Source organism: Gordionus sp. m RMFG-2023, chromosome 3 (genome assembly GCF_954871325.1).
Source record: "Gordionus sp. m RMFG-2023 chromosome 3, tfGorSpeb1-WG-v2, whole genome shotgun sequence".
Lineage (NCBI taxonomy): Eukaryota > Metazoa > Nematomorpha > Gordioida > Chordodea > Parachordodidae > Gordionus > Gordionus sp. m RMFG-2023.
In genome coordinates, this window is record NC_088777.1 from 50,311,427 (window position 1) to 50,337,512 (window position 26,086).

The window sequence follows — 26,086 nt, forward strand, 5'->3', positions numbered from 1 at the left end:
AGACAAATGAACGCATTACGTTTTTTTATTTAAATTTTGAAAATTACGGCAAAACGTAAACGCTCAATTTGTGCGCATTATTACAGATGCGATGGCATTTTTTTATATTTATTTCTTGATTTGAATATTTTCCTTTTCCATTTTTCTTTTAAATTTTAGTATTACACATTTATTAAGTAACGTAATGAATTAATATAAATAACAATTGTAAATGAGTGCGTATATAATATAAACTCTATAATTATCTAAATTCCATAGTTTTCTTATTATAAAATTGGTGTGTGGGTGAAGGGACATTGAAACTTAGTTAAGTGACAAAAATTTTTAAAATTAAATATTTCACAAAAAAATGGACTGAAAAATGTTGTCAAAATATTATATATCAAACAAGACTGTCTAATATGCTTCATATCATATATTATCAAAAATTTCTGTGCAAAAATATATATTTTATAAGTTCTTTTACAAAACAAAAAAATAAGGAATGAACGGAAATGGAGCTGTTAAGAATAGGCATGCTCCATTAATCCCGGAACAAAAATATGAATGTACGTCGAATGGGAAAATAAACCAATATGATACATTATATCAGTTAAAATAATATTGAGTGGTATACAAAATACCACTCAAAAAGATTTTTGATACTTTTTTTCTTCTTCTTAAAGTTATTAAATTGGATTTTGGGGAGATGGCGAATTAATTATAGGTATCGGGAAATAAATACTTATCATGTATGCGAGTGTCATTTAAGAAGAAGAAAAAAAAGGGGGGTGTAAATGTTAGTGAAGGATGGATGATCTAAAGGATGAAAGTCTTTTATATATATTTTATAAAGTTGCAACCCGCGATTTTATATATAATATTCATACATAAACTTTGGTTTTTTTGATAAATCCACTTAGAATTTTATATAATACATTATATTCATTCACTCAGCACGCCGGTCTTACGACCCGTCCTAAGATCACGTCATACATATATCACGTTGCGATAAACTTTCGTGACCATAAGATAGTTTAATTTTGAGGAATATTTTGTCGGCGAGAAAAAAAAATTAATAAATAAATAACAAAATTTTTAATGAATCTTCTGGTGAAAATTTTTTTCTTCTTTCTCTTCTTCTTGAATTTATCGGTTAGGAATTTAAGGCAAAGTGAGAAAAGAAGGATTCATTCTCATAGGATGAATGTGAATCTTCTTGAATTTATCGGTTAGGAATTTAAGGCAAAGTGAGAAATGAAGGATTCATTCTCATAAGATGAATGTGAACCTAGTAAGCTTAAACTAGAAGACCTCTTTCGACGGGAAAAATCATTTGCACAATCTTTCGGAGTTTTTTCTGTAAAATAAAAATAGAAAGAAATGAATGATTAATATATTATATAAAACATAATGTGCAAATTATACGTAATCATGAAGTGTCAGTTAAGGGAAAGGGGAGGGGGTGGAACCTTTTATTTGGGGGGCCAATATTTTTGGGGAGATTATTTTTCTTTCATAAGTTATTACAAACAAATTTGGGGAGGTCATGTTTGGGGATCGACCATTTTTTTTGAGGGAGATAGGGGGGGGGGGGTACCCTAACTCAGTGTAAGGAGCTGATATAATCATTTTGAAACTCTGTCCTTATTTAACCAGATTAAAATGAAGAAAATATACGATAAATTAGAAGTCTCCATGGCTGGTAAAGTAATTTTAGCAGCCGGGCGGGAAAACTGTTAAATAAAACCGTGGCCAGAAACCTCGTATAAAAAAAATTAACGAATTCGGGTTTAAATATTCTTGAAATAATTTTAACTCAATCTAAAATGATTGGATTTTACCGATTAAACCGCCATGATCTTTAAACACTGAATCTCGGTGGGTTAATATGATTATATAAGAGATATTTTTAGACTTTATTTTGTAATGGCTAAAATAATCGCTAAATGTTACTCTCGATCCGTTTCCCAGAATTCATTCCCGGGTTCGTGACAAAATCCTTTTCGTATTTTTCCTTACAATTTTGGCCCTCGCTTTCCGCTACAATCTTAGAATCAATCGTTGTTTCTCCGCTTGGCTCGACCAAAGATTCGGTCTCCTGATCCTTAGTGCCATTCGTCATTAAGAGTGAGGATGGATTCCTTATCGAAACGATGGAGTCATCGTAGAATACACCGAACTCGCTCTGGACGGATGGCCTCTTCAGAGCGTTAGACAGAACGGAAAAACGCTTAAGCAAGTAAGGGAACGAGGAGGTAATATCGGAATGGCTAGAGAGAAGGACGAAAGAATTGGTGGTGCCACTGGACCTACGCCTGTTAGCCAAATTTTTTACTTCGGCCGTGAAGACTAATTTGACCTGGAAGGTTACAAACATAAAAATATATATATAGATATGCGCGGCCCATTTTTGAGGCCTTAGAACGCGGTCAATTATTTAAATCAGGCAGGCGCCTTGCCGATACGGAAAACGCGACATTCTAATATAAATGAATTGGAATAAGAATGCCATATTCTTTCTTATCGGAAAAAGTTTATCTAGAATAAATGGACACTGAACCAAAATACCCTAATCGAAAAAAAAAAACAAATTAAATGCCTTTAAAAAAGAGTGAAATTTTTAAAAATTACTGCTTTTTTTTAAAAAAGCATTTTAAATTTTAATCTAAAGTCGAGATTTTTTGTCCCGACGTTCGTCTTGTATTCCGTAAGCATTATTTTAGTGTTATTAAAGTAGGTTGTTGGCATTTCTTTGGGATGTAACAACAAAAGAAACTGGTTAATTTCCCAGTCACTTTAAGGATATCTTAAAATCTAATGGAGGTCTAAAAAGTTTCCTGTGGTTTGGGTCTAGAATAGGGTCACCGTCGTCTCCTCAACGGAGTGTAAAAACCACCTAAATGGGGTTGATGTCAGGAAGGCCACCCGATTGTAAAAACCTTGCTACAAAATTTTCTAATGATTAAATCAGAAAGAAAACTGGCCAAGGGTAAACCACCTGAAAATCGCCATTAAACGGAGAAGAAGATATATTCTCTTCTTTTTTGGAGAAAAAATAGTAAGTCTTTTAGACACCAAATATAGCTAAAGTCAAATAGAAATTCATTAAGTCTAATTTTAAATAAATAAATAAATAAACTATTATACCCAGGCCCGTGCTAAAGAGGACATGTCTCTTGGCAAACCAAAATAATGACTATTTAAAAGGGGGTCGCTAACTTTTATTTCTCATTGAAATTGTAATTTTAAATTACTACATAAATTATGCTTAACATTTACCTAACTTCAGTCATTAATTTACAAAAAAAATTTTAAAAATATGTTTCCATTAAATATTACCAATAAAATTTATGTTCTAGGCTGCTCATTCACGTATCCCGTTTTTTTTAAATGGTGAAGCTAAGCCTGGCTATTATTATATAATTTTTTTTTAGATATAACTGTCTTCTCAAAGTTGCCAGAAGCCAGCACGGTTCCTGTACTACATTGTCGTATATTTTTTTATTTTCATTATTTAATAAAGTATTTCCATTTATATCTCTTCTAGTGTTTGTTCAATTACCTAACCTTGACCCTCTTAAATGTGGCTCAGTCAATCTTTTAGCCTAAAAAAATTGAATTAAGTCTCTAAGTTTGAATCTCAACTTGAAGATTGATTGGAATATTTTTGGTTGAAAACATGTCTATGCTCTTAGTTAAATCCCAAAATTAAGTTTGCATTTAATAAAATAAAAAATATATTTTGAATGTTTAATCATGCAAATAAACGGCTCGATTTGAGCCGGTTTTTAAAGCCGGTTTTTAAAAAACGGCCAACTCGGTATTTTATCCAAAAATTAAATAACGCAAGCCCTGAAGATTTTGCTCATAGATGGCACGAAGGTTTGGGCATCTATCAGGGAAATCTCGAGGCCTTGGCAATATTTTTCTGGATAGAATCTTGAGTAAATCGGCTCAAATCGAGCTGCACTGTAACTAATAACTATAGTCGGATAACCAGTTACTTTTCAAAAGTAACGTTTAACAACACGAGTATTTTTGACTGGGATACTTTTGTATAAGAGGGGTTTTTTTTTGTTACAGAATTTAGATGTTCTTAAAATTTTCGGAAAAGGAAAGATGATCAATCAAAATTTCGGCATCTTTTAGATGCTAGCCAAAAAAAAAATTTAGAGTTCCAGAAAACAAGCACACCTAAGTGGAAAGATTTTCTCTATCGGTGAGTTGACGTTGAATTCAAGAATCGTCCTTCATGACAAGTAAATTTGAATAAAATTATTTTAGGGTATAGTTTATTTTTACGTTAAAAGAAATCAATTACCACGCTGATTCGTGTCACCTTTGATGTCGGTAATTAAAGGGCAACGCGCCGCCAACCGCTGATTTGGATTTTTAAGACCGCTCTGGCCGCCGGTACTTTTTCTTCGGCGTGCAGCGGTATATATATACACACTTATAATATTAATATTATCTTGAATAATGCTCTGAACCGAAGGGGAATGATTATTAATATTACATTAATTAAGTAATCATTTTAATACAAGATGGATAAATTTTAAATAATTAACAATATTGATGCCAAATAATCAATACATTTTTCATAATATTTCTTTTATTTTATGAAATTGTTTGGCTTTCTATAAGCGTTTCGCCGTGAGGCAAAAACGAATAGTATATCCCTTGTTCTCTTTATTCAATTCGTTTTTTCCTTACTTCCTCCTCTCTCTAGATCTCCCTACCTCGCATTTAGTGACGATCAATAGTCAGGTCTTCACGGTCCTAGACCGGAAAAGGATCGATCATTTTTTTAAATAAATACCACGGTCCAGTTCGGTCCGGACAAAAGATCGAACCTTGACTACGTCACATCCTTCTTTCTCCCTCTTCATTCATTTGGTTCAGTTGTATAATATAATAATCATTATCCAGAATTTCTCTTATGGGGTAGGGGAAAGCATCATTAGGGGGTTGGTATTCCTCCCTCCTATGGATTTTAATGAAAGCCTTTAGGTATACTTAATTGTAAGATTTTTGGTTTATATAACATTTTTAATAAAAAATAATTTTATATTTTCACCCTTTTTTTTTCTCTAAAAAGTTTTAATAATAATAGTCGCCATTTTATAAAAAAAATTATATTAACTTTCTACTTTCAAATTATAGTTTCTAATATTGTATAAATTTTGAAAAAGGGCAGTGAAGTGTGTGTTGGGAGAAAAATTTTAATTCGCCTTTAAAAGTGATATTTTCAAACGACCACGACCCAGATTGGTAGCGCTTCCGGTCCGCAAAGCGGGCCCTTGGGCTCCAAGAAATCCGTCACTGGAACTGATGCTGATTTGAGAAAAAAAGGTATTCCGAACAAGGGGATTTTCCACTTCCCTTCGTTCCTTGGCTACGCCAATGATCATAATATAAATGATAATATTAGCAAATATAGAGTTAAAACCTCTCTGTTCATGAAGCAACAATACAACGACACGAAAAATCCCTGTGTTAAAAAAAAAAAAAGAATTAAAAATGAAATAGAAACACTTAGTGTTGTTAAAACGGCTCTTTTTGATCCGATTTTTTTAAAACGGCTGACTCAATATTCTAGCCAGAATGGCTCGAGATTTCAGTAATATATGTCTAGACCTTTGTTGTTTCCTTCTATGAGCAAAATCTTCAGGCTTACATAATATATTTCTGGATGAAATATTGAGTGAGTGCGTTTAACAACACTAGAAAAACACTATTTTAAAAAAGTAGAAAAATAAATATGAAAAGCAAAAAAAAAGATACCTTTTAAAAAATATTTGTAATTATATTATTTTTTTTTTGTAAATTAAAACGAAATCATGGCCATTTTATATTATTAAATTTTGATCATTATTTTAAGTCGAAATTTAATTTTTTTTAAAAATTCTCAAAAATATTAATTTTTAATTTTAAAACGCTTTATTTCGAAGGACACACTCATTCAAAAATACGCATGCGCGAATAATACATTTCCGGTATAATCAATTTTTTTTTAAAACTTTAAAAGATGGCGTTTAAATATTAACGTCAATGTATTTTTTTTAGCGCGTTTTTTTTTAAATTTAAAAATCTGATTCTGACGGAGATGTATTCCATCATGTTTGGAATACCTAACCTTATGAATTTCCTGTAAATTTTGTCAGGAACTTTTGAACTTAATATAATTTATATTAGATTTTCCATATATTTTTTCTATATAAATTATAAATGACTCAAAGGTTAACTGCAAAATTGTCTACAAATTCATAAGATAGGTATTCCAAACATGCTGGATTGCATTTCCGGTAAAATCAGATTTTTTTAAATTTTAAAAAAAAATGCGCTCACATTAATGATTTAAAATTGAAAAAAAAAATAACACATTTGAACGCTAACATATATATATAATTAAAAGAAAGAAAGAAAGAAAGAAAGAAAGAAAGAAAGAAAGAAAGAAAGAAAGAAAGAAATGATACCTGAGTCGATATCAAAAAGGGCATAATTATTTTGCGATAAATGGGATTGGGAGGTTGGTATAAGGTGATGAAATAGGTGATACCTAGATGGGGAATCAGGAATATGAAGCCTTTGAAAGATTTTCTTGGATGATTTAGTTATATATATATATATATATATAATATAGATGAAAGTGTAAATTAAATATAAAATCGGTTATTCTTTTCTTTCTTTCTTTCTTTCTTTTCTTTTCTTATCTTTTCTTTTCATTCTTTTCTTTTCTTTATTTCCTTTCTTTCCATCCCCTATTTCTCATTTTACTTAAATATTATTATACTTACAAATAATTTATATTCCCTGTGTTAGAATGAACCTTTTCGACCAACACTTTGACGATGCGGGCGAAGATAAGGAAATTTAACTGTATTTTAAAATTTAAAAAAAAAACAATTTATCGATATGGAATAAGATATATATATATATACACATATATATATATAATAACTTAATCTCGAAATGATTTTATAAAATGTTATTTTTTAACTACAAAATTGGAATTATAATCTTTCTTCCTTCCTTCCTTCCTTTTTCCTCCTTGCTTTCTTTCAGGTTAAGGAGACATATTTTTTTTAAAATAACAATAACTGGACAATTTTTATTACATAATTAACACTTATATAATTTTCATTAAAATGTATTTAATAGTGGCGTTGCAAATCAGCTGGTGATACGCCATCTTCGTCAATGTGTGTTTTTTTCTTCCCGGCAAATGTGTTATTTTTCTAGAGCATATTTTTAAATTTTAAAATTTGATTTTACCGGAAATGATTCTTATCATGTTCGGAATACCTAACCTATAACCTATAAATTTCACACAATTTCGCCGTGAACTTTTGAACGTAATATGATTTATATTCGTTTTTACATATATGACTAAAAAAGATTAACGGCCAAAATTGTCCACAATTCATAAGATTATGGATTCTCTAAACATTGCTGGATTTGGTGTTGTTAAACGGCTCGTATTGAGCCGATTTTAAAACGGCTAACTCAATATTTTAGCCAGAAAAATATTACTTACTCCTAAAGATTTTGATTAAATGTCTAAACATTTATTCCTTCTATGAGCAAAATCTTCAGGCTTGCCTAATATTTTTCTGGATAAAATATCGAGTTAGCCTAGCTAGCTGGAATACATTTCCGGAAAAATTAGATTTCTAAAATTTAAAAAAAAGGCGGCCTCTAAAAATGATTTAAATTTGAAAAAAAAATATATGACGTCGCCGCTAACATATGTATTAATTGCTCTGTATACTAAATATATAAACGAGCACACTTGGTGCTATTAAAAAAGTTACGAGTCGCTTACCCGGACCCAAAATTAGGATCATTTTTTATCCCGACCCAAAAAAGGATCTGGATTATTTTGACCCGATACAAAATTCGTCTCAAACTCAATCATGGTATATGGTTATATATTTTTATTGGGTAAGTTCTAAAATCGAATATATTTTCATCTTTGAAAGGGTTAAAATTAAAATATTATTTATTTTTTTTTGAAGATGAATCAGAACTATGGAAAAGTAAGCAATTTTCAATATATATTATTTTTATACCTTTTTTGGGTCAAGGTCGAAAAAACTACCCGAAATTCGAGTCGAAAGTCGCAAAAAAAGGCCCAGATTTTAAATCGAGATGGCTAAATTAGGGTTCGACTAGGGTCGGTATCGAGACAAAAACCGACACATAATATGTGTCAGCTGTTCAAGCCAACTCGGCTTAAATCAGGATTAAATAGGATATTAAAATTAAGTATACTATGAGGACTATGAAGATAGGAACGGTGTAGATATAATAAATCCTTGATTTCGAAATAAGCATACACCTTTATATATGTTTTTGTTTCGTTTTTTATTTTAAAATATATTAATAAATTAATAATATAAAGCAGAGACCTGCAAGAGGTACCATCAACTGCGCGGCCCGACCCGGATTTTTATTTTTTATAATATATTATATTTATTTTTAAATATTTGTAGCTAATTGATGGTCGATTTAAAATATTTGTTTCGGCTATATTTAAAATAAACCATGCAGGTCTCTGATAAAAAGCTTATTTTAGTGTATACCAATGACATATAATAATATCTAGACTAACAATGCATTCATTAAAAGTGTAACATCAATGAAAACAGCTGGGGACGCCATTTTGATTACCCATATCATCATTAAAAAAATTTAAACGAGAAGTCAATTTATTCCTATGTCTGACGCAAACTTTATTAATGAATTGCCCGATCATCGAGATAGCAAGGAAGCGAGTTATCAATTTAATAGTAGTTTTTTCATCTTGAGAATAATTACTATATGGGTTACCAAAATGGCGGGTACAGCTGATTTTCATTCAACGACGCTTTCAAATGCATTATTATGAATGCATCGTCAGTCTAGGTATTATTATATGTCTATATACAGTTCGAATCGAACTCAGTCGGGCTCGGATAGACTTTTCTTTTCGGTCGGGTCTGATTTTGACTGTACCTTTCACGAGGGGTGCATCCCGATCTACCATGGAGTGGGAAGGGGGTATGACGCAAGATCCTCATTGAAATTGAGGATGTAGTGGGGGGGGGGGTAGAAAGAACATTTTAAGCTAATATTTTAATACTAAATTTGCCTTAGATGGGTGGGGGTAAGGATTAAATCGTCATTGGGCTTATAGGGGGGGATAGTATTGAAATGTGCTCGGATCTCGGCAAATTTTAAATTCCATTTTGATAAAACTTTGATTTTTGTTTACACTGGTCTTCGGGCCAGACCGAACAACTTGTGGCTATAAGAGTAACGCGTTACTCTTTTAAAGTTACTTTTTTTTGAAATAAAGTTTACAAGTCACCAAAAGAAGAAAAAAATGTCATGTGATTTATATATATACATATTTCCGTGAATTTTCAGATCGGTGAAAGCCCACGCGCAAATTACGAGAAAGGGGGCACCTTTATATAGAGGTTTAAAAAAAATTAAACTTTGATGAATCGGTAATCTCAATTTAAGAAGAACTATCTGTGTATTGCCATTATATTAAAAAAACACATTTTTTTGGTTTAGTGTCCTCTTTCAAATTCATATTGTATTTATTTTCTTTCTTTCTTTCTTTCTTTCTTTCTTTCTAAATCTTGTGATGTTATTGATATTATATTTAGTGAAACTGAGTTTATTGGTCTAAAAATAATATTTTCATCTATAATGGTAAATTAAATGGACGAGTGATTTTAAAGAATATGAGTGGTTTTTTTTACCCCAGCCGATAGAAACTATGTATCGTAAAGGTATAATCTTGTGAGCAAAGCCGATGATGACCATTTGGTACATGAATATGCCCTCAGCTAACATCCAATAGAAATTTGCTAAGTAAAAATAGGTGTAAAATACCGAGATAGCGCTACACACTTTCTAAAAGAAAAAATAATAAATGTTTTTTTTTTCAATTTTAATTTATATACAATAATGTTTTATTGTATATTATTTCTTTCTTTCAAATTATTTCCTTCCCTTCTCCAATCCATTCAATCTCTTCTTTGTGCCTATATTATATATATATATATAATTTATTTTATTTTACCATGCGGCTATTCACGTTAAACAAGGAGAAATTGGTGTGAAAAAGGTGGAGTAATATCCATAGAATATCGCTCATGATAAAAGCTATGATCAAATGGCAATGGATAACGTTACGATCGCATCTGAGGCTTCTGTTGACATTGTAATGTTTTTTAAAAAAATGCCTTATTAATTCAGTACTCTAGTAGAGATATGTAGTTTTCGCTTGCCTTTTCTTTCTTTGTTTTCACTTTCTTTTCATAATTATAACTCTATTTATTTTTTTGAAACTCTTTTTGCGTTTTATTTCCAACTTTATCCAAATGTTTATTCTAAAAAAAAGAAGATGATCGGGGTAAAATGAACCAGGTCCACTCCACCCCAGTCTATTTTGAACCAGTAAAAATATCATTCTTATATATTAAAAAATAGAAATTAACTTGAAACGTGACAATATAATGAGAGACAAGCTCAGAGATAATATTGATAAGGCGTAGCCGATGTAATAGATAAGGACTTGTGTCGGGAAGGAGGATTTGTATTTCATCGCAATCCCTGAATTCGTCTAAAAAAAATTATCTTCGTTATCAAGTTAATTTTGTTACAGTTGAAAAAAAAATTTTGCATCGGCCGGGAATTGAACCCGGGCCTCCCGCGTGGCAGGCGAGAATTCTACCACTGAACCACCGATGCTTCTTATGTAAAATTAAATTTTATAAATTATATATTATATACATAAAGAATTTATCCATATTTTTTATTTAAAATATTATAACCAACTTTTATAACAATCTCTAATTTTTTTAAAATATCTTTTTATTTCATATTAATTAATCTCTTATTATGTTTTTTTTTACATCTTATCAATTTTATTAAAATATTATGTTTTTAAAACATGACAGGTGGGTAAATAGCAAATTTTATATTTTTATTTTAAATCTTCTTATATAACAATAAAAGCCCATTTATGTGCTATATTATTCACCCATTTAAAAAAAATATAACCCGCCTATACATGTAGTATGTAGGATAAGTTCAATTTTTGTTGTTGAGACGAATTTGATATTAGAAGCGACCAATGACATATAATACCCCTAGACTGTAGCGATGCATACATCAAAAGTGTACATAAATGAAAACAGCTGGAGAAGTCATTTTGATTACCCATATAATTATTAAAAATTTTAAACGAGAGACCAATTTATTTATACGTCTGACGCAAACTTTATTAAAGAATTTCCTGGTCATCGAGATAATAAGGAAGCAAGTTATCAATTTAATAGTAATTTTTAACATGCGAATAATTACTATAAGGGTTACCAAAATGGCGGTTCCAGCTGATTTGAATTCAACGACGCTTTCAAATGTATTATTATTATGTATACATCATGTGTCAAGGTATTATTATATGCCATTGGACGCGACACGCATTCCGCCGTAAGTTATCAATTTGCTTTTGAACTCTGTTCATTTATTTAAATTAAATGGATATGATCGTGATTAACTATGATCTAATCTATTAGGAATATGATGCAAGGAAGCAAACAACCGTAACTATTGAACCACATTAGCTAAGCGTAACACACAACCCGCCTACCCTTCTTTAGACGCGGAAGTGCCTAAGTTAAATATTTACAAGTTATAAGTGGGGGCTTCAAACTTTTTCCAGGGGAACCCACAAAATTTTTTTGCGTCTAGCCTCTGATCTCTGATTCTTTCTCGAATGTCCTTAGATCCTGACAAAATTATTAGGGAAAAAAACAATGTAGAAAAATTCGTAATCTAGAATTAATCTATCACAGACCACCACACACTCCCCCCCCCCCTCTCATAAAAGGAGGAAAAAAGATTCGATTTATTGCTTTGTAACATTAATTTCTTTTGGGTTAGAACCTAACTTTCCAGTGAAAAAAACTTTTTAAAAAAATATCATTCCCCCCCCCCCCCCCCCCGATATAAAAGATTATGACATTTTAGGTAAAATTTGATCAAAAATTTCTCTTTCTTTTTAAAGTGATCTTAAGATTTTAGCAAACACTGATAAAAAATGTGCCAAGGAATTTGAAACCTGATTAATAGTAATGAGTTGACAGAGAGAGTCGTTAGTGTAAGTTGACCAGGTGGCGTTGCTGAAGCATTTTTTGTAAGCGTTTTCTATAACGAATAGTAAAATTATATAAATTAAATATTATATACAAAAATATAATGTAAAAAATTATTCTTTTTTAAAGCCCCCCCCCCCCCCAAGAGTAAAATTTTCTTTCAATATGTAAATAAATACTGGTTAAGTAAATAAATACCGGTAAAGTAAATAAACAGGGGTAACATGGACGGCGCGGTAACTGTCTATAGAGGCCAGTAAGAGGGTTAAAAAAAACTTAGCATATTTTTGAATGGGCGGATGGGTGAAAAAAGAGAAAGAAAATTTTCACTTGATTCTTAACATATTTTTAAAAATAAATATTCAAATCCAAATCCATCACTAATTTATATCCTTCAAATTGTAGTGTTGTTAAAAAATGGCTTCCATTTAGCCAATTTTAAATTAAGATTTTAGCCAGAAATCTGCAGAGGTACCATTTGTAAAGTCCTACCCGACCCGTTTTTTTTTAAAAAAAATTTTCAGGGCCCGGGTATATTTAAAAAAATTAAAATACGGTCCGGCCCGAGGGCCTGCAGGTCTCTGATTTTAGCCAAAAATAGTATTATGCAAACCTCGAGATTCCGTTGATAGATAATCCAAACCTTGTCTACAATACTATGAGCAAAATCTCCAGGCATGTGTGATATTTTATTTAGGCTAAAATATTGGGCTAACCGTTTTCGAGTATAACACATTAGAAAGAAAGAAAGAAAGAAAGAAAGAAAGAAAGAAAGAAAGAAAGAAAGAAAGAAAGAAAGAAAGAAAGAAAGAAAGAAAGAAAGAAAGATTCTCTTCTCTTCTCTTTCACATTGAATAAAATGCTTAGCAAATTGTAGGGATAAAAAATTTTTTACATTTTTATGAGTAATAGTTAGACGAGCGGGCAGTTTTTTTAAAAAAAAAACATGGGCCGGCGGACGAGTTAAAAAAATATTTTGAAACGATGGCCGAGCGGATATTTTTTCCCAAAGGCTATCTATTGGCGGGCTAAAAAAAAATAAACAATGGTTTGGCGGGCTTTGTATTAAAAACCCGTTCCCCAAAGTTTTACGTACCACCACTACCATTGGAGTACTCCAGGTTACTCTTGTTGTTGACGGATCTATTTTCTTGATGACCTTTAGTCTCGATATCACATTTAGAGGTTCTTACCATATTCTTAAATTTATCGGCCAAGTAAAATGTAGGTTTTAAAATTGATCTTTCATCTTCGATTCGCCAAAAAAAAAAGGTCAGATTTGATAAACATAATAATTAACAATGATTATCAGCTGTGTCCAAGTTTCTCATTTTAAAAAATCGCGGTTTTAAAACATTGTCATTATTTAGGCAGAAATTTGGCTGAGAATATTTTCTAAAAATTTATTAAACGATCATCTATCTTCTTGTTCCCTATCGATTTGTAAGCATCTTTCTATAATAATTAATTAATTATTTTGACCTCTCATGTTATTTTCCCATTTTTCTTTTTCTCTACCTCTTCCACCATCACGATTCTCCTTCCTTTTCATCATTTTTATTAACCTCGTAAAATTCTATACTCCCCCCCCATCCCCTTTCCTCTTCCACCCCCCCCCCCCCCATCAATTCCCAAGCTAATGATGATAAAATTTGCCATATAAACGGAAATCCTAATCAAAACGACCTACCTATCCCCTCCAATTTTATTCAGATGACAGCGATAGCGCCTTAGTAATTATCAGAGACCTGCAGGCCCGGCCCTAAGCCCGTCCCGGGTACACGGACCGGGCCGTATTATAATTTTTATAAATAAACCAGGGCCGGGCCTGAAATTTTTCTTAAAAAAAATATCCGGGCCAGTTTATTTCAAAACCAATAATTTGAAAAAATCAAAAATAAATAAAATATATTTTTAAAAAAATCCGGGCCAAGCCGATAATAATTTTTGAAAAAAACCGGGCCGGGCCGGGCCGTATAAATGGTACCTCTTATCTAACCCTTTCAATTTCAATGACGATCCAACAACCCCGATCACCCATCCCCTACCTTTTTCTTCTTCTTAAAGCTAGTTTATTTAAAGAATTTTTTTTTTTTATGAATGATGAAAAGGCTGAATTAAAAATATTTATACTATTTATAATATTTTGCAATATTAATTATGAATCCACGTAAAAAAAATAATTTTTTTTTTTTAGTTTTAAATTACAAAAATGTTGATTCGCAAAAAATTAATTTTTTTATATTTTTAGATTTTAATTTTAATAAGCCAAAAAAGTAATGATAATAAATAAATCATTTAAAAATAATTGAATTATGGAATTGGCAATTTATTTATTTTTTTTTCTATCATTTATAATTATCTTCGTCACTTTGACACGTGTCAAATTGGAGAGGTATTTCAATAAAGGTGTGGTAGTAAAGAAAAGATTAAACTCCGCAGTGGCATTGTTGAGCTCCGACAAAAGTGAGTCTCTTCAAGTCGAAAGAACTGCTGATGCCTCTTCACTAGGTTTGGTTTTATTTTTTAGAAAAAAAACCGATTTTGATATCAATTTTCGGTTCGGTTTTTTATTCATGCCCTATATTTAAAAAATCAGGGGTGAACCGGACCGGTTTTTAAACCCGGGCCGAACAACCTTAGTAAAATATTGGAACCGGGTCGGGTGAAAACTAAATCCCAATCGGGCAGGATCTAAAAAAATTTTGCCATTTACAAGACCTCTAATGCAGATCAGAAACCTACCTTCATGGAGGCCCTAATTTTTTAATCAAGCTGGGCCTACGGCCAATGTTTATATTTTAAAAAATTCCCAGGCCCAAATTTTAAAAAAATTTAATTTATAAAAAAAATTAGCCACATTTAAGTGTATTTAAAGGGCAAACATTTTCTTTTTACAATACTGAAATTCATTATTTTTAAAAGAAAAATAAATAAATAGCAATATATTTTTAGCTTTAGCAACCGTTTTTAAAAATATGCTAAATTTAATTTTCAAAAACCCAAGTCCAGTCCAGGTCCGCTAAAAAAAATATATTACAGCCGGGTATGGACCGGACCGGCCCGGCCCATGAAGGTCTCTGATGCAAATAAATGCTTTCAAAGTAATTTTTTTTTTTAACAAAAAATATTTTATGAATTACAAGACAAAATAATATATTTGTAATTTAATTATTTTTATTTTTATTTTTATTTCGATTTTTCATTTTTTTTTCACCCTATTTTTAAAGATTAGAAAATAAAGAAAATCGATAAATCAGTGAACCTAAAAATCATTCGAAAAAAAATTAATAAATAAATTTTGGGACATAAGATTTGTTGAGAGGAAATTTAAAATGACGGATTCAAATTGTAACAAAAAAAAAACTAAGGAAAATTGACAATTTTCAAATGATTTATTGCAGTATTATTTGTACGTAGGAGTAGTGTTGTTAAATGGCTCGTTTTGAGCCGATTTTTAAAAACGACTAACTCAATATTTTAGCCAGAAAAATATGGCCTAAGCCTATAGATTTCTCTTAATAGATACCCAAACCTTTGTTCCTTCTACAAACAAAATCTTCAGGCTTGCCTAATAATATTCTAGATGAAATATCGAGTCAGCCGTTTTTAAAAATCGGCTCAAAACGAGCCGTTTAACAACACTACGTAGGAGGAGGGTTAAAGGTGAAGAGTGGTTAGAAAACTCCTAGATGGGTAAGTAATCCGTAAATGGGCGTTTCGGGTTAGGGTCGCTGCAAACAATCGATACCCCACCCCCCGTGACGCTTCATTTTGCGGATTACTAAGACTTACCTCTTAACCTAGCGGTGTTAAAAAACCGGTTTACGGGTCGAGTTTAACCGATTAAGATTTCGTCCAAAATAATATTACGCGAGGCCTCGAGATTTTGGCGAATAGATGTCCAAACCTTTCATACCAGTTATGAGAAGAAGAAAAAAAATTCTTCGCGCTTATACGTAATATTATTTTTGATTCGTAACCTTTTATCGGTTCGTTATTAAAAAAATAGACCCGAATCGGGTTAGGTTAAATATAGGTGTTAGAAAACTCCTAGTTGGATAGTGATCTGTTGTAAATGGGGCGTTTGGTGGTTAAATTCGCTAATTTTTTAAAAAGATTTGCCGGCCCGGCCCGAACTTCAAATTTTCGGACTGGACTGGACCCGGGCCGGGTACGGGCCTGGTCTTATTACTCCCCGTTAAAACAAATTTCATCGAGAAAAAAAAGTAACAAAATTTATTTTATTTTTTTTTTCTATAATAGGCAAGGTATTATAAAAATAAATTATTTTTATAAAAATGTTAAGGTAAAAGTACAGAATAACAAAATAGATAGGGTTGAGAGTTCACAATAAAGTTTTCGTTTGTAAACAAGTTTTTAAAAATATAATTTAAAAAAATATTTTAAAAAAAAAAAAGGGTTATTGGAAAACTCTGAGAGCAGAGAAGAAGATGATCGAGGGATATGTGGGAATGTTCGGGAAGAATGGGAAGATTGGAAAAATAAGGATAGATTCCTATATATATATATAAAAAACAAAAATGTCGGATAATTCTTTCGTTTTTTACCGGGAGTTTTTTTTTTGTGCCTTCCTCCGATAAAAATTTATGTGGAATTTTTAAGAAAATATTTCAAAATTTTAAGGAGAAAGAACAGAGATGAAAGATCCAAACAAGACCCTAGAAACCATTACTCCATATATTCTTAAGATGTAAAATTTTAGGAAACCTCAACCCCCCCCCTTCCCATTTTTTTTCTAAACAGTTTCATATAATCGGTGAACTGTTTGTGCCACCATTAGAGATCGGCGCGAAAAACAGGTCTCCGAATAAATTTTTTTGAAAAAGATTTTTCGACTCGACCCGATAAATTAATTACCCGATCCCAAAAATAATTTTGTACAAGTTATTCGACCCGGCTTGCAAAATCCTATAGACGGAGGATTTCCGGCTTCATTTTCAATGTCAGTAGAGTATCACACTATTAATTCCCTAGTGTCTGTACCCCCCCCCCCTTCCCCTCAACCCCCTATATTAAATAAGAAATTGATCACTGACTAAAGACCTCCTCCCCTCCCCAAGCTGTTAAGATTAGTCAAAATAATATTATGTAAGCCTTGCTCGTATATGGCAGAAATGTTTGCATCTCCCAGGCTAACATAAATATTTTGGATAAAACATTGATCGGGCCTTTTTTTTAAAAATTCGACCAAAACTCTGGATTGTTTAACAACACTACCCGAAGCAGTTAAAATATTTCGGCCGAATTAAACGGCTCGATTTGAGCCGATATTTGAAAAACGGTTAACTCGATATTTTAGCCAGAAAAAAATATTATCCAAGCCCTGAGATTTTGTTAACAGATGTTCTAAACCTTTATGCCAATGCCAACCTATGAGCAAAATCTTAAGGCTTGCAAATAATAATTTTCCCTAATAAAATATTGAATTTCCCCCCTTATTAAAATTAGCAGATTTGTTAAAGGATCTAGATACAAGTATCTAGATCCTGTATCTAGATATAGAAATGTGGTATCTGTATCTAGATAGATTTTTGATTAAATAATCTGTATCTAGATATTATTTTAGACGTTGTATCTGTATCTAGATCCATGTAAAATGTATCTTTTAACAACTCTGAAAATTTGGCTCAAAATGAGCCAGCCGTTTAACAACACTTAGATTTAAAGTTACAAAAATAAGGCATATATTTTTTTTTGTTTTTTTTTCAAAACAACCATTACCGATTTTAAATAATTAGCTTTTAATTTAATTTAAAATAAAAATTAATTTAGTTCGAAAATAAATTGAACCTGCTATTAATAAAACTAAGTTTGTAAATTGATGATTGAACGATAAAAACATTTAAAATTATTTTATAAAAATTATTTACCCAGCCCCGCTAATTTGTTGGAAGAAATTATTAGAAAAATAGTATAAAAAAAACGCGAGAGAAAAAAAAAATTAAAAACATTGTAAAATTTGTGTTGTTTTCTCAATATTTTAGCCAGAAAAAAAATATATTGCCTAAAAGACCTCTTTGTTCCTTCCTGTGAACAAAATCTTCTGGCCTTGCGTATAATATTTTTCTGGATTAAATATTGAGTTAGCCGTTATATTTAAAGTTCTTGAAGTAAATGGGGAAAGTGTAAGGGAAAAGGCTAAGGATATTATATGACAAAACAGATGAGAAAATACATATAGAACACTGTAATTCTACCTACCGAGAAGGGTTTAACTCTGTTAGCGGCTTCTCGTAGGCCCAATCTATTATTGGCTAGCTCATATTCTGTTCGATATTTTTTTTTAATTTTAAGACGTTAAAGGGGGGGGGGGGAGGCAAATGTATATTTGACAAATAAAACATGTATTTTGTTACAAGGAAAATTCAACATCAAAAAAAAACTTGAAAATTAAGAAATATAATAATTTTTTTTGAATTTAAATTATAAAAAATAAATAAATAGGAATATTATGATTTATGAAGTTGAGAGCAATTAATTTGATAAATTTATTTCGTATTATAAATAAAATCACGTAATTGGATAAATAAAATAAATAATACCTTTTAAAATAAAAAAAATTATCCATTTTATTTTATTATATCTTTCCTTCATTCTCTCTTTCTTTCCTTCTTTCTTTTTCTAAAAATAAAATTTTTTGGAAAAATATTTCTTGCATGGCAAATTGGTATATGCCAAAATAATTTATATTTATTTTTAATTATTTGAATTGATTCTTTCTCCTTAAAGCAAATAAAAAAAAAATCTATTTTTAATAATTAATTAATTAACTATTTTTGGCATAATTATAATAAAATATCATCGTTTCAACCCTACAAATCTATTTTATATATATAAATATATGATTAAAACTTAAATAAATATTACCTAAAAAAACTTAGTTATTGAATGAAGAAGATGGCATATATCTTTTTTTTAAAGGAAATTTTTCAAAAAATGACGTCTATTTTTATAATAAATATTTATTAGCTTCTATATGTTATTTATTTATTTATTTGTTTGTTTTTCAAAATCATCTTATAAAAAAAAAAATCAATTCCTAGAAATGTATTTTTTTTCCAGGAGCGAGCTTGCTCTGTAATTTTTAATAAAATTTTGCACTAATATTTATCAGAGAGTTGCAGGCCCGGCTCGGTTACATGAGCCGGGACTTTTAATTTTTTAAAATACCCGGGCCGGGCCGAAAAATCTCATTTTTTTTCACGTCGGGTCAGGCTGGGCAAATGGTATTACTGCAAGTCTCTGATATATATATATATATTTATATATTAGTTTGCCGATTGGAAAAATAATAACATTCGAAACTGAAAATCTCATCATTTCATATAGTCACCACTGCACAAAATTGTCTAACAAAATATTTTAAAATTTTGCAAGGAGAAATAAATAAATCTATATATATAAAAGGGAGAAGAATTTTAATAATTGGAGAATATAGATTATTAGTGTTCCGCAAAACCCGGCCCGAACCCGCTTTAAAAAAAATCGATCGGGTCGAGACGGGCCGGGTCGGGCTTGCATAATTAGACCCGATACAGAATCACTAAATTTGATATCATTAACTTGATTAATTATATGTCATGTACACACCTCCATAAATTATGTATAAAAAAATTTTACATTTTAACCCCCTCAAGGAAAAATGGCCCAAAAATTAGTTACGAGTTCTTGAACAAAATTTGTTTTATTAAAATGCTTTTTTTTGTGAGTTTATTAGGTATATCATTTTTTTGTAACAATTATAAGAATTAATTATCAACTCCAAATAATTTTTATCAGCGAAATTATTACGAAAGTGAAAAGGTTCCGCTAAACATTTTTTTTAAAATAATTTTATTAGTGTTGTTGAACGGCTCGGCTCGATTTTAGCAGATTTTTAAGAAAAGGCTAACTAACTTCAATGTTTTATTCAGAAAAATATTATGCAAGCCTAAAGATTTTACTCATAGTTGACGCAAAGGTTCATCTATTAGCGAAATTTCGAGGCTTTAGACAATTATTTTTCTGGCTGTAATATTGAGTTTTTAGCCGTTTTAAAAAAATCCTAAATTTTATAGACAAAAATGTGCAGGATAATTTTAGGCGAAAAATTTTTTTAAGTTTTAAGACAAACTTCGTAAATTATTAACCGGTTAATGACTATAAATTCAAATAATTTTACAAATACTTATTCTTTTTTATGAAATTATATTTATGCAAAGATGTTATGAGAGTTTGGTCGGGATTGGGATAAGGATCTTTGACCCCGGTTGCCGGTTTTCTAATATAATAATTTTACCCCATATCATTTAAATACATGAATTCTGGAAATGGGTGCTTTTGGGGGAATTGGGGGGGGGGGGTAGAGAGTCATTTGATTTTACAATTTCCGGTTTTACCCACCTAAGGAAAATGAGAAAGCGGAAGACGAAGAAACCCAGCCATTTTTAATTTTTAAAGTTTGGGTTCAAGTTCATTTTAAAAAAAAAAAAGACATAAATATAAAGTTATAACCCAAATCTAATTTAGGTCACATATAAAAGGTAAATAGATTTTTTTTTTAATTTTTGTTTTAAAAAATAAAAGGCAAATAAATGATAAAAAAAAATAAAAATACTTTCTTGCCCAAGAGGCACAAAAGTAATAAAAAAATTTTAAAAGAATATCCATCATATTCCATCATCCAGAAGAAAAAAATTTTAAATTCTACTAATTTTTTGTCCAGGATTTTTGTTATTTGGGATTCAAAATTCCTGGTTCCTTCTTCTGGTTCCTAAGAGAAATTGTAAAAAAAAATGTTGTTTTCAAAAAAATACTAATAGAGTGTTAGTTATTCAATCATTATGAAAGATAAATTGATAGAATAAAAAGAATGCTGAATATATGCTCAATAACTTATTCTTAACTTATATTACTATAACTTTGTCATGATAATATAAATAGTTGGCTAATTGCTCTATTCAAAGAATGATCTAAATGCAGTTTTTACCCGAACATATGTCATCTCAGCCTAGTGTTGTTACTCGGTTCGTTTTGGGCCGTTTTTAAAAACTGCTCATTCAATATATGAGCGATAAAAATATTGCATATGCCTCGAGATTTTGCTAATAGATGTCCAAACCTTTGTTCCTTTCACAAAACAAAATCTTCGGGCTTGCGTAATATCATCCTAGCTGAAGTACTGAGTTAGCCGATATTAAAAATCGGCTCAAAACGAGCCGTTTAACCACACACTCTCAGCCTAAATATGTATTATACAACTCTGCCGGTCCGTGCGCCCTTTAGATTAAGTTGGATTAACAAAACCGATATTTAGACATTATATATAACTAATTAACTTTTTTTTAAAATATAGTATACTGATGCCCCATCCCCCTTGTCCCTAAATAAAATTTTCTTAACACGTAGAAAAAGACGGGGTAGGGTGGGAGGGGGTAAATTGACTAAAAAAAATTTTTATATAAAATATTAAATAAACTTAGAAAAAATTAAATTACCCAAGGAATCCTGGAATAGAGTGCTATCGAGGAACGAAGAGCAAGATAAGCTAGCCAGAGACCCATTCGACGTTTCGGGCCATCGGATCGAATTTTGGTCCAAGAATGATTGGCATTTCAAGTTACTAGAATTCATTGTTACTGGGCGTGAGTTCTCCTTTTATTTATTTATTTCATTTGTTTTATTTGTTTTATAAATTTGTTTTCTTCAACATTTCTTTCGCGAGTATTTTAAGAAATAAATGCATTTATTCTCAGGTAAACACCTTTTTTTGAAGAAAAAAAAATTGTCACGTGTTTAATTTAAATATTTTAAAAAAGTAAAAGTGTTTGTTTACAAATTAAATTTATTAATAAATTAGTTTTAAAATTTTTAAATTTTTAGATTTTTTTTCCTCCGTTCCCCTTTATTTTAAAAGCTTAATAAAAAAAATTCAAAATTTTCTTTCTCTCTTTCTTTCTTTCTTTTCTTTTCTTTTCTTTTCTTTCTTTCAGTTAAGAAATAAAGAAAGATGTATAGGAGTAGTAATCTAATAAACAAGATATTCGATTTACCACTTCCCTTTTCCCCATTGTTTTTCGAGAATATGGCACAACCACTTCCAACCCTACAATAGATCTTATGAAATAAATGAATAGTAATTTTTAAAAAGTATGTGTGTGTGTATATATATATCTATATATCGGAGACCTGAAGGCCCGGTTTCAATACCGGTCCTGTCCGTTTTTTACATATACCCGGGGCGGGTCGGACCTAAAAATTGATTTTTTAAAAGACGTTGAGTAGTATATTTTAAAAGATACCTTTTAAATGGATCTAGATACAGATACATCGTCTAAAATAATATCTAGATACCGATATTTTAATCAAAAATCTATCTAGATACAGATACAGATACCACATTTTTATATAACAACTCTCGTCATTATCAACTATAAAAATTAAAAAAATATAATGAACATAAATATATTTTTTCTTTAAAAATCCGGGTCGAGCCCGAAATTATATAGATAGAGAGAGCTGCGCCGAAAAAAATATTTTTTAAAAAAATCCGGACCGGGCCGAAAAAAATAATTTCTAAAAAATCCGGCTGGGCCGGCCGGCGGCCTACCGTGCACATGGTGCCTATTACATAAATTATGCTCAATATTCATTAAGGAAGGTGGGTAGTGTTGATATTAAGGGTTTGATTTTTTCAAAATTTTCTGTTAAATCCTTTATATATTTCGAAAATTTTTAAAGCACGTAAAAAAAAATATATACATATTGATTTTTTAAAAGCGTTTTCGATTATGAGTACCCATCGAGCGCAGACAATATTAGAAAGGTCTAGTGACGTCTCCAAATCAAATTTATTACAAATTTATTACAATTTATTACAATTTTATTTTTAATATAAAATAAAAATAATAATATCGTGTAAAATAATGATCTAACTTAAATTCTAAAATATTTATCCTAGAACTAGTGTTGTTGTTACGGCTAACTCGTTTATTGTAGCCATAAAAAAATATTGTTTAAGGCCTCGAGATTCCGCTGAGAGGTGCTCAAATTGTTGTGCCAACGTTGAGCAAAATCTTCAGCCTTGCGTTAATATTATTCTGGATAAAATATCGAGTTAGTCGGTCTGAAGATTTTACTCATAGAAGGAATTTTGAGACTTTGGGAAATATTTTTCTGGCTTAAATATTAAGTTAGCCGTTTTAAAAAAAATCGGCTTAAGTAGAGCCGTTTAACAACACTAAAAACGTGACATAGTTAGATTAGATTTTTTTTTTATTTTAAAACAAAACTCTAAAAAAAAATAAATAAAAAGAAATTAATATTTTAAAAAAGTTAAAATAAACATTTTGAATTTTAATTTTTTTAAAAAAAAAATAAATAATATTTTTGTTTTCATTGAAATTTCGCCTATTAACTAGCTAGCATAATCTTCGAGAGAAAAAAAAAAGGAAAAATTTAAGTAAGCAATAAAATGTATTTTAAAAAAGATAATAATTAATCCTGTAAACAGAAACTTTATTTAGAAGTAGTGTTGTCCTAATGAACAAAATCTTCGGACTTGCGTGATAATTTTTCTGGATGAAATGTTGAGTTTGCCGGTTTTAAGAAATCGGCTCAAAACGAGGCCATTTAACAATGACTAATTTGAAACTGATAGATTTTCAAATAGTAATAACAACTAAAATTAGTGTTTTGACAAATGACGGCTAATAGTGTTGTTAGAGGGGGCTCGATCCGAGCCCGTTTTTAAAAACGGCTAACTCAAATTTTAGTGTTGTTAAACGGGTTTGATCCGAGCCGGTTTTTAAAAACGGCTAACTCAAATTTTAGTGTTGTTAAACGGGCTTGATCCGAGCCGGTTTTTAAAAACGGCTAACTCAAATTTTAGTGTTGTTAAACGGGCTTGATCCGAGCCGGTTTTTAAAAACGGCTAACTCAAATTTTAGTGTTGTTAAACGGGCTTGATCCGAGCCGGTTTTTAAAAACGGCTAACTCAAATTTTAGTGTTGTTAAACGGGCTTGATCCGAGCCTTTTTAAAAACGGCTAACTCCAATTTTAGTGTTGTTAAACGGCTCGATTTGAGCCGGTTTTTAAAAACGGCTAACTCAAATTTTAGTGTTGTTAAAGGGGCTCGATCCGAGCCGGTTTTTAAAAACGGCTAACTCAAATTTTAGTGTTGTTAAACGGGCTCGATCCGAGCCGGTTTTTAAAAACGGCTAACTCAATATTTTCCAGGAAAATATTGTCTAAGACTTAGAGATTTGGTTAATAGATGTTCAAAACGTTTGTGCCGCCTATGAGAAAAATCTTAAGGCTTGCTTGAGTAATAATTTTTCCGGATGAAATATTGAGTTTGCCGTTTTTAAGAAATCGGCTCCAATTTAGCCAAATAAAAAAATATGTTTCGCGCGAAAAACCCGATGATATATTTTTTTTGCACATAAGAAGATGGTACAAAGGGTTTGGACTTTAGCCAGAAAAATATTGCCTAAGCCTCGAGATTTATCTGATAGATGTCCAAACCTTTGTTCCTTCTACGATCAGAATCTTCAGGCTTGCGTAATATTAATCTAGACGAAATATTGAGAGGGTAGGAATATCCATCAAAGATATGAATTTTGTCTAGAAAATCTTAAATTTAAAAATAAGCTAACTCTAACCCTGACATTCACAAGTTAGATGTGAATTCGCGGGGAAAGTATTTGGCGCGAATGCAGGATAAGAAAAAGATAAAACATATGTAAATATATAATATAATTTACCTTGTTAATTTTTTTTTTCTCTTCTTTATCTCCGTTATTTTTTTTTACGTTTGCCAATCTTTGAATAAATTGGATTCTTTCGCGAAGGATAAAAATTTGATTTTAATTATAAGCACCATCGGATTCAAATAAAAAAAAATTGATTTTAATTATAAGCACCGTCGATTGATTTAAAAAAAATGATATTTTTTTTTTAAAAAAAGGAGAGATCAAAATATTTAAAAATAGATTTATTTTTATCTTTTTTTTAAAAAAAAAATATTATATTTTTCTTTTATTTTATTTTATTTTATTTATTTTATTTATTTATCTTATTATTTAATATTTAATTTTTCTTTAAAAAAACAAATAAAATATATATCAGCAGAGACCTGTAGGCCCGGCCCTAAGCCCTCAGGTACACGGGCCGGGCCTATTTTAATTTTTTTAAATAAACCCGGCCGGTCCGGACCGGGCCCAAAAATCTTTTTCGAAAAAAAAATCCGGGCCGGGCAGTGCAAATGGTACCTCTGCAGGTCTTTTTATAAATAACTTAAATAGTTCTTCCCTTTCCCCCAACTTCCTATTTTAAAGAAATTAGCTAAGAAAATTTCTCACCCCGCATGTATGAATTCAATGTTGTCGAATGAAGGTATGACGTCACCAATTCGGGCGAGAAAATTCCTAGTTAATTTCAGCTATCTGTGTGGGTGGGGTGGGCGCGGTATTTAATCGTAGGTTAAAATTTAAATTATGATCGGTTTTGGCTCGAAATCTACCCGTCAGCAGGCCCAGAACCCGGTATTCGATAATAAAAATCCGGCCCGAAAAAAATTTAAAAAAAATATATATTAATTTAAAATATAAAAGATAATTTAATCAAGAAAAGTTTATTTTTATAATGAAGAATTTTTAGCAAAAAAATAATAAATATTTTTTTTTAAAAAAAAATATGTTTAATTTTTTAGCGTCAATATGTTTTTTTTTCAGTCAATGTCTTATCTTTTAAAATTTAAATTAATATTTTTTTTAAAAATAAAAAATCATTATATTTGGAAATGTGTAGAAATACATAACTCAACTTTTGTGCTTAATATTAGTGTTGTTAAACGGCTCGTTTTGAGCCGGTTTTTTAAAAATGGCTAACTCAATACTTCCAGGAAAATATTATCCCAACCCTGAAGATTTTGCTCATAGAA

The 26,086-nt window shown here is 30.6% G+C and overlaps 1 protein-coding gene and 1 non-coding gene across 6 annotated transcripts; both read right to left on the reverse strand.

Moving 5' to 3' along the window:
• Positions 1–129: 129 nt before the first annotated feature.
• LOC135927581 (corticotropin-releasing factor receptor 1-like) lies at positions 130–25,788 on the reverse strand. Of its 5 annotated transcripts, none has more exons than XM_065463658.1 (15): positions 25,506–25,787; positions 24,909–24,984; positions 22,202–22,248; positions 21,641–21,796; positions 12,107–12,192; positions 10,479–10,603; positions 10,061–10,190; positions 9,738–9,891; positions 9,374–9,434; positions 8,257–8,323; positions 6,780–6,859; positions 6,459–6,582; positions 5,432–5,473; positions 1,936–2,341; positions 133–1,339 (listed from the first exon to the last, which is right to left on the reverse strand). In XM_065463658.1, exons 4-15 carry the CDS (start codon positions 21,774–21,776, stop codon positions 1,212–1,214), a joined length of 1,539 nt encoding a protein of 512 aa, XP_065319730.1. In that variant the 5' UTR covers positions 21,777–21,796; positions 22,202–22,248; positions 24,909–24,984; positions 25,506–25,787; the 3' UTR covers positions 133–1,211. The 5 variants fall into 5 exon arrangements, with proteins under 5 accessions (XP_065319733.1, XP_065319732.1, XP_065319730.1 ...); XM_065463657.1 differs by having other exon boundaries at positions 22,202–22,259; XM_065463659.1 differs by lacking the exon at positions 22,202–22,248 and having other exon boundaries at positions 21,641–21,797.
• On the reverse strand, positions 10,661–10,731 carry Trnag-gcc (transfer RNA glycine (anticodon GCC)). The gene has a single exon. It is a non-coding gene; the product is annotated as a tRNA-Gly (tRNA).
• Positions 25,789–26,086: the final 298 nt, after the last annotated feature.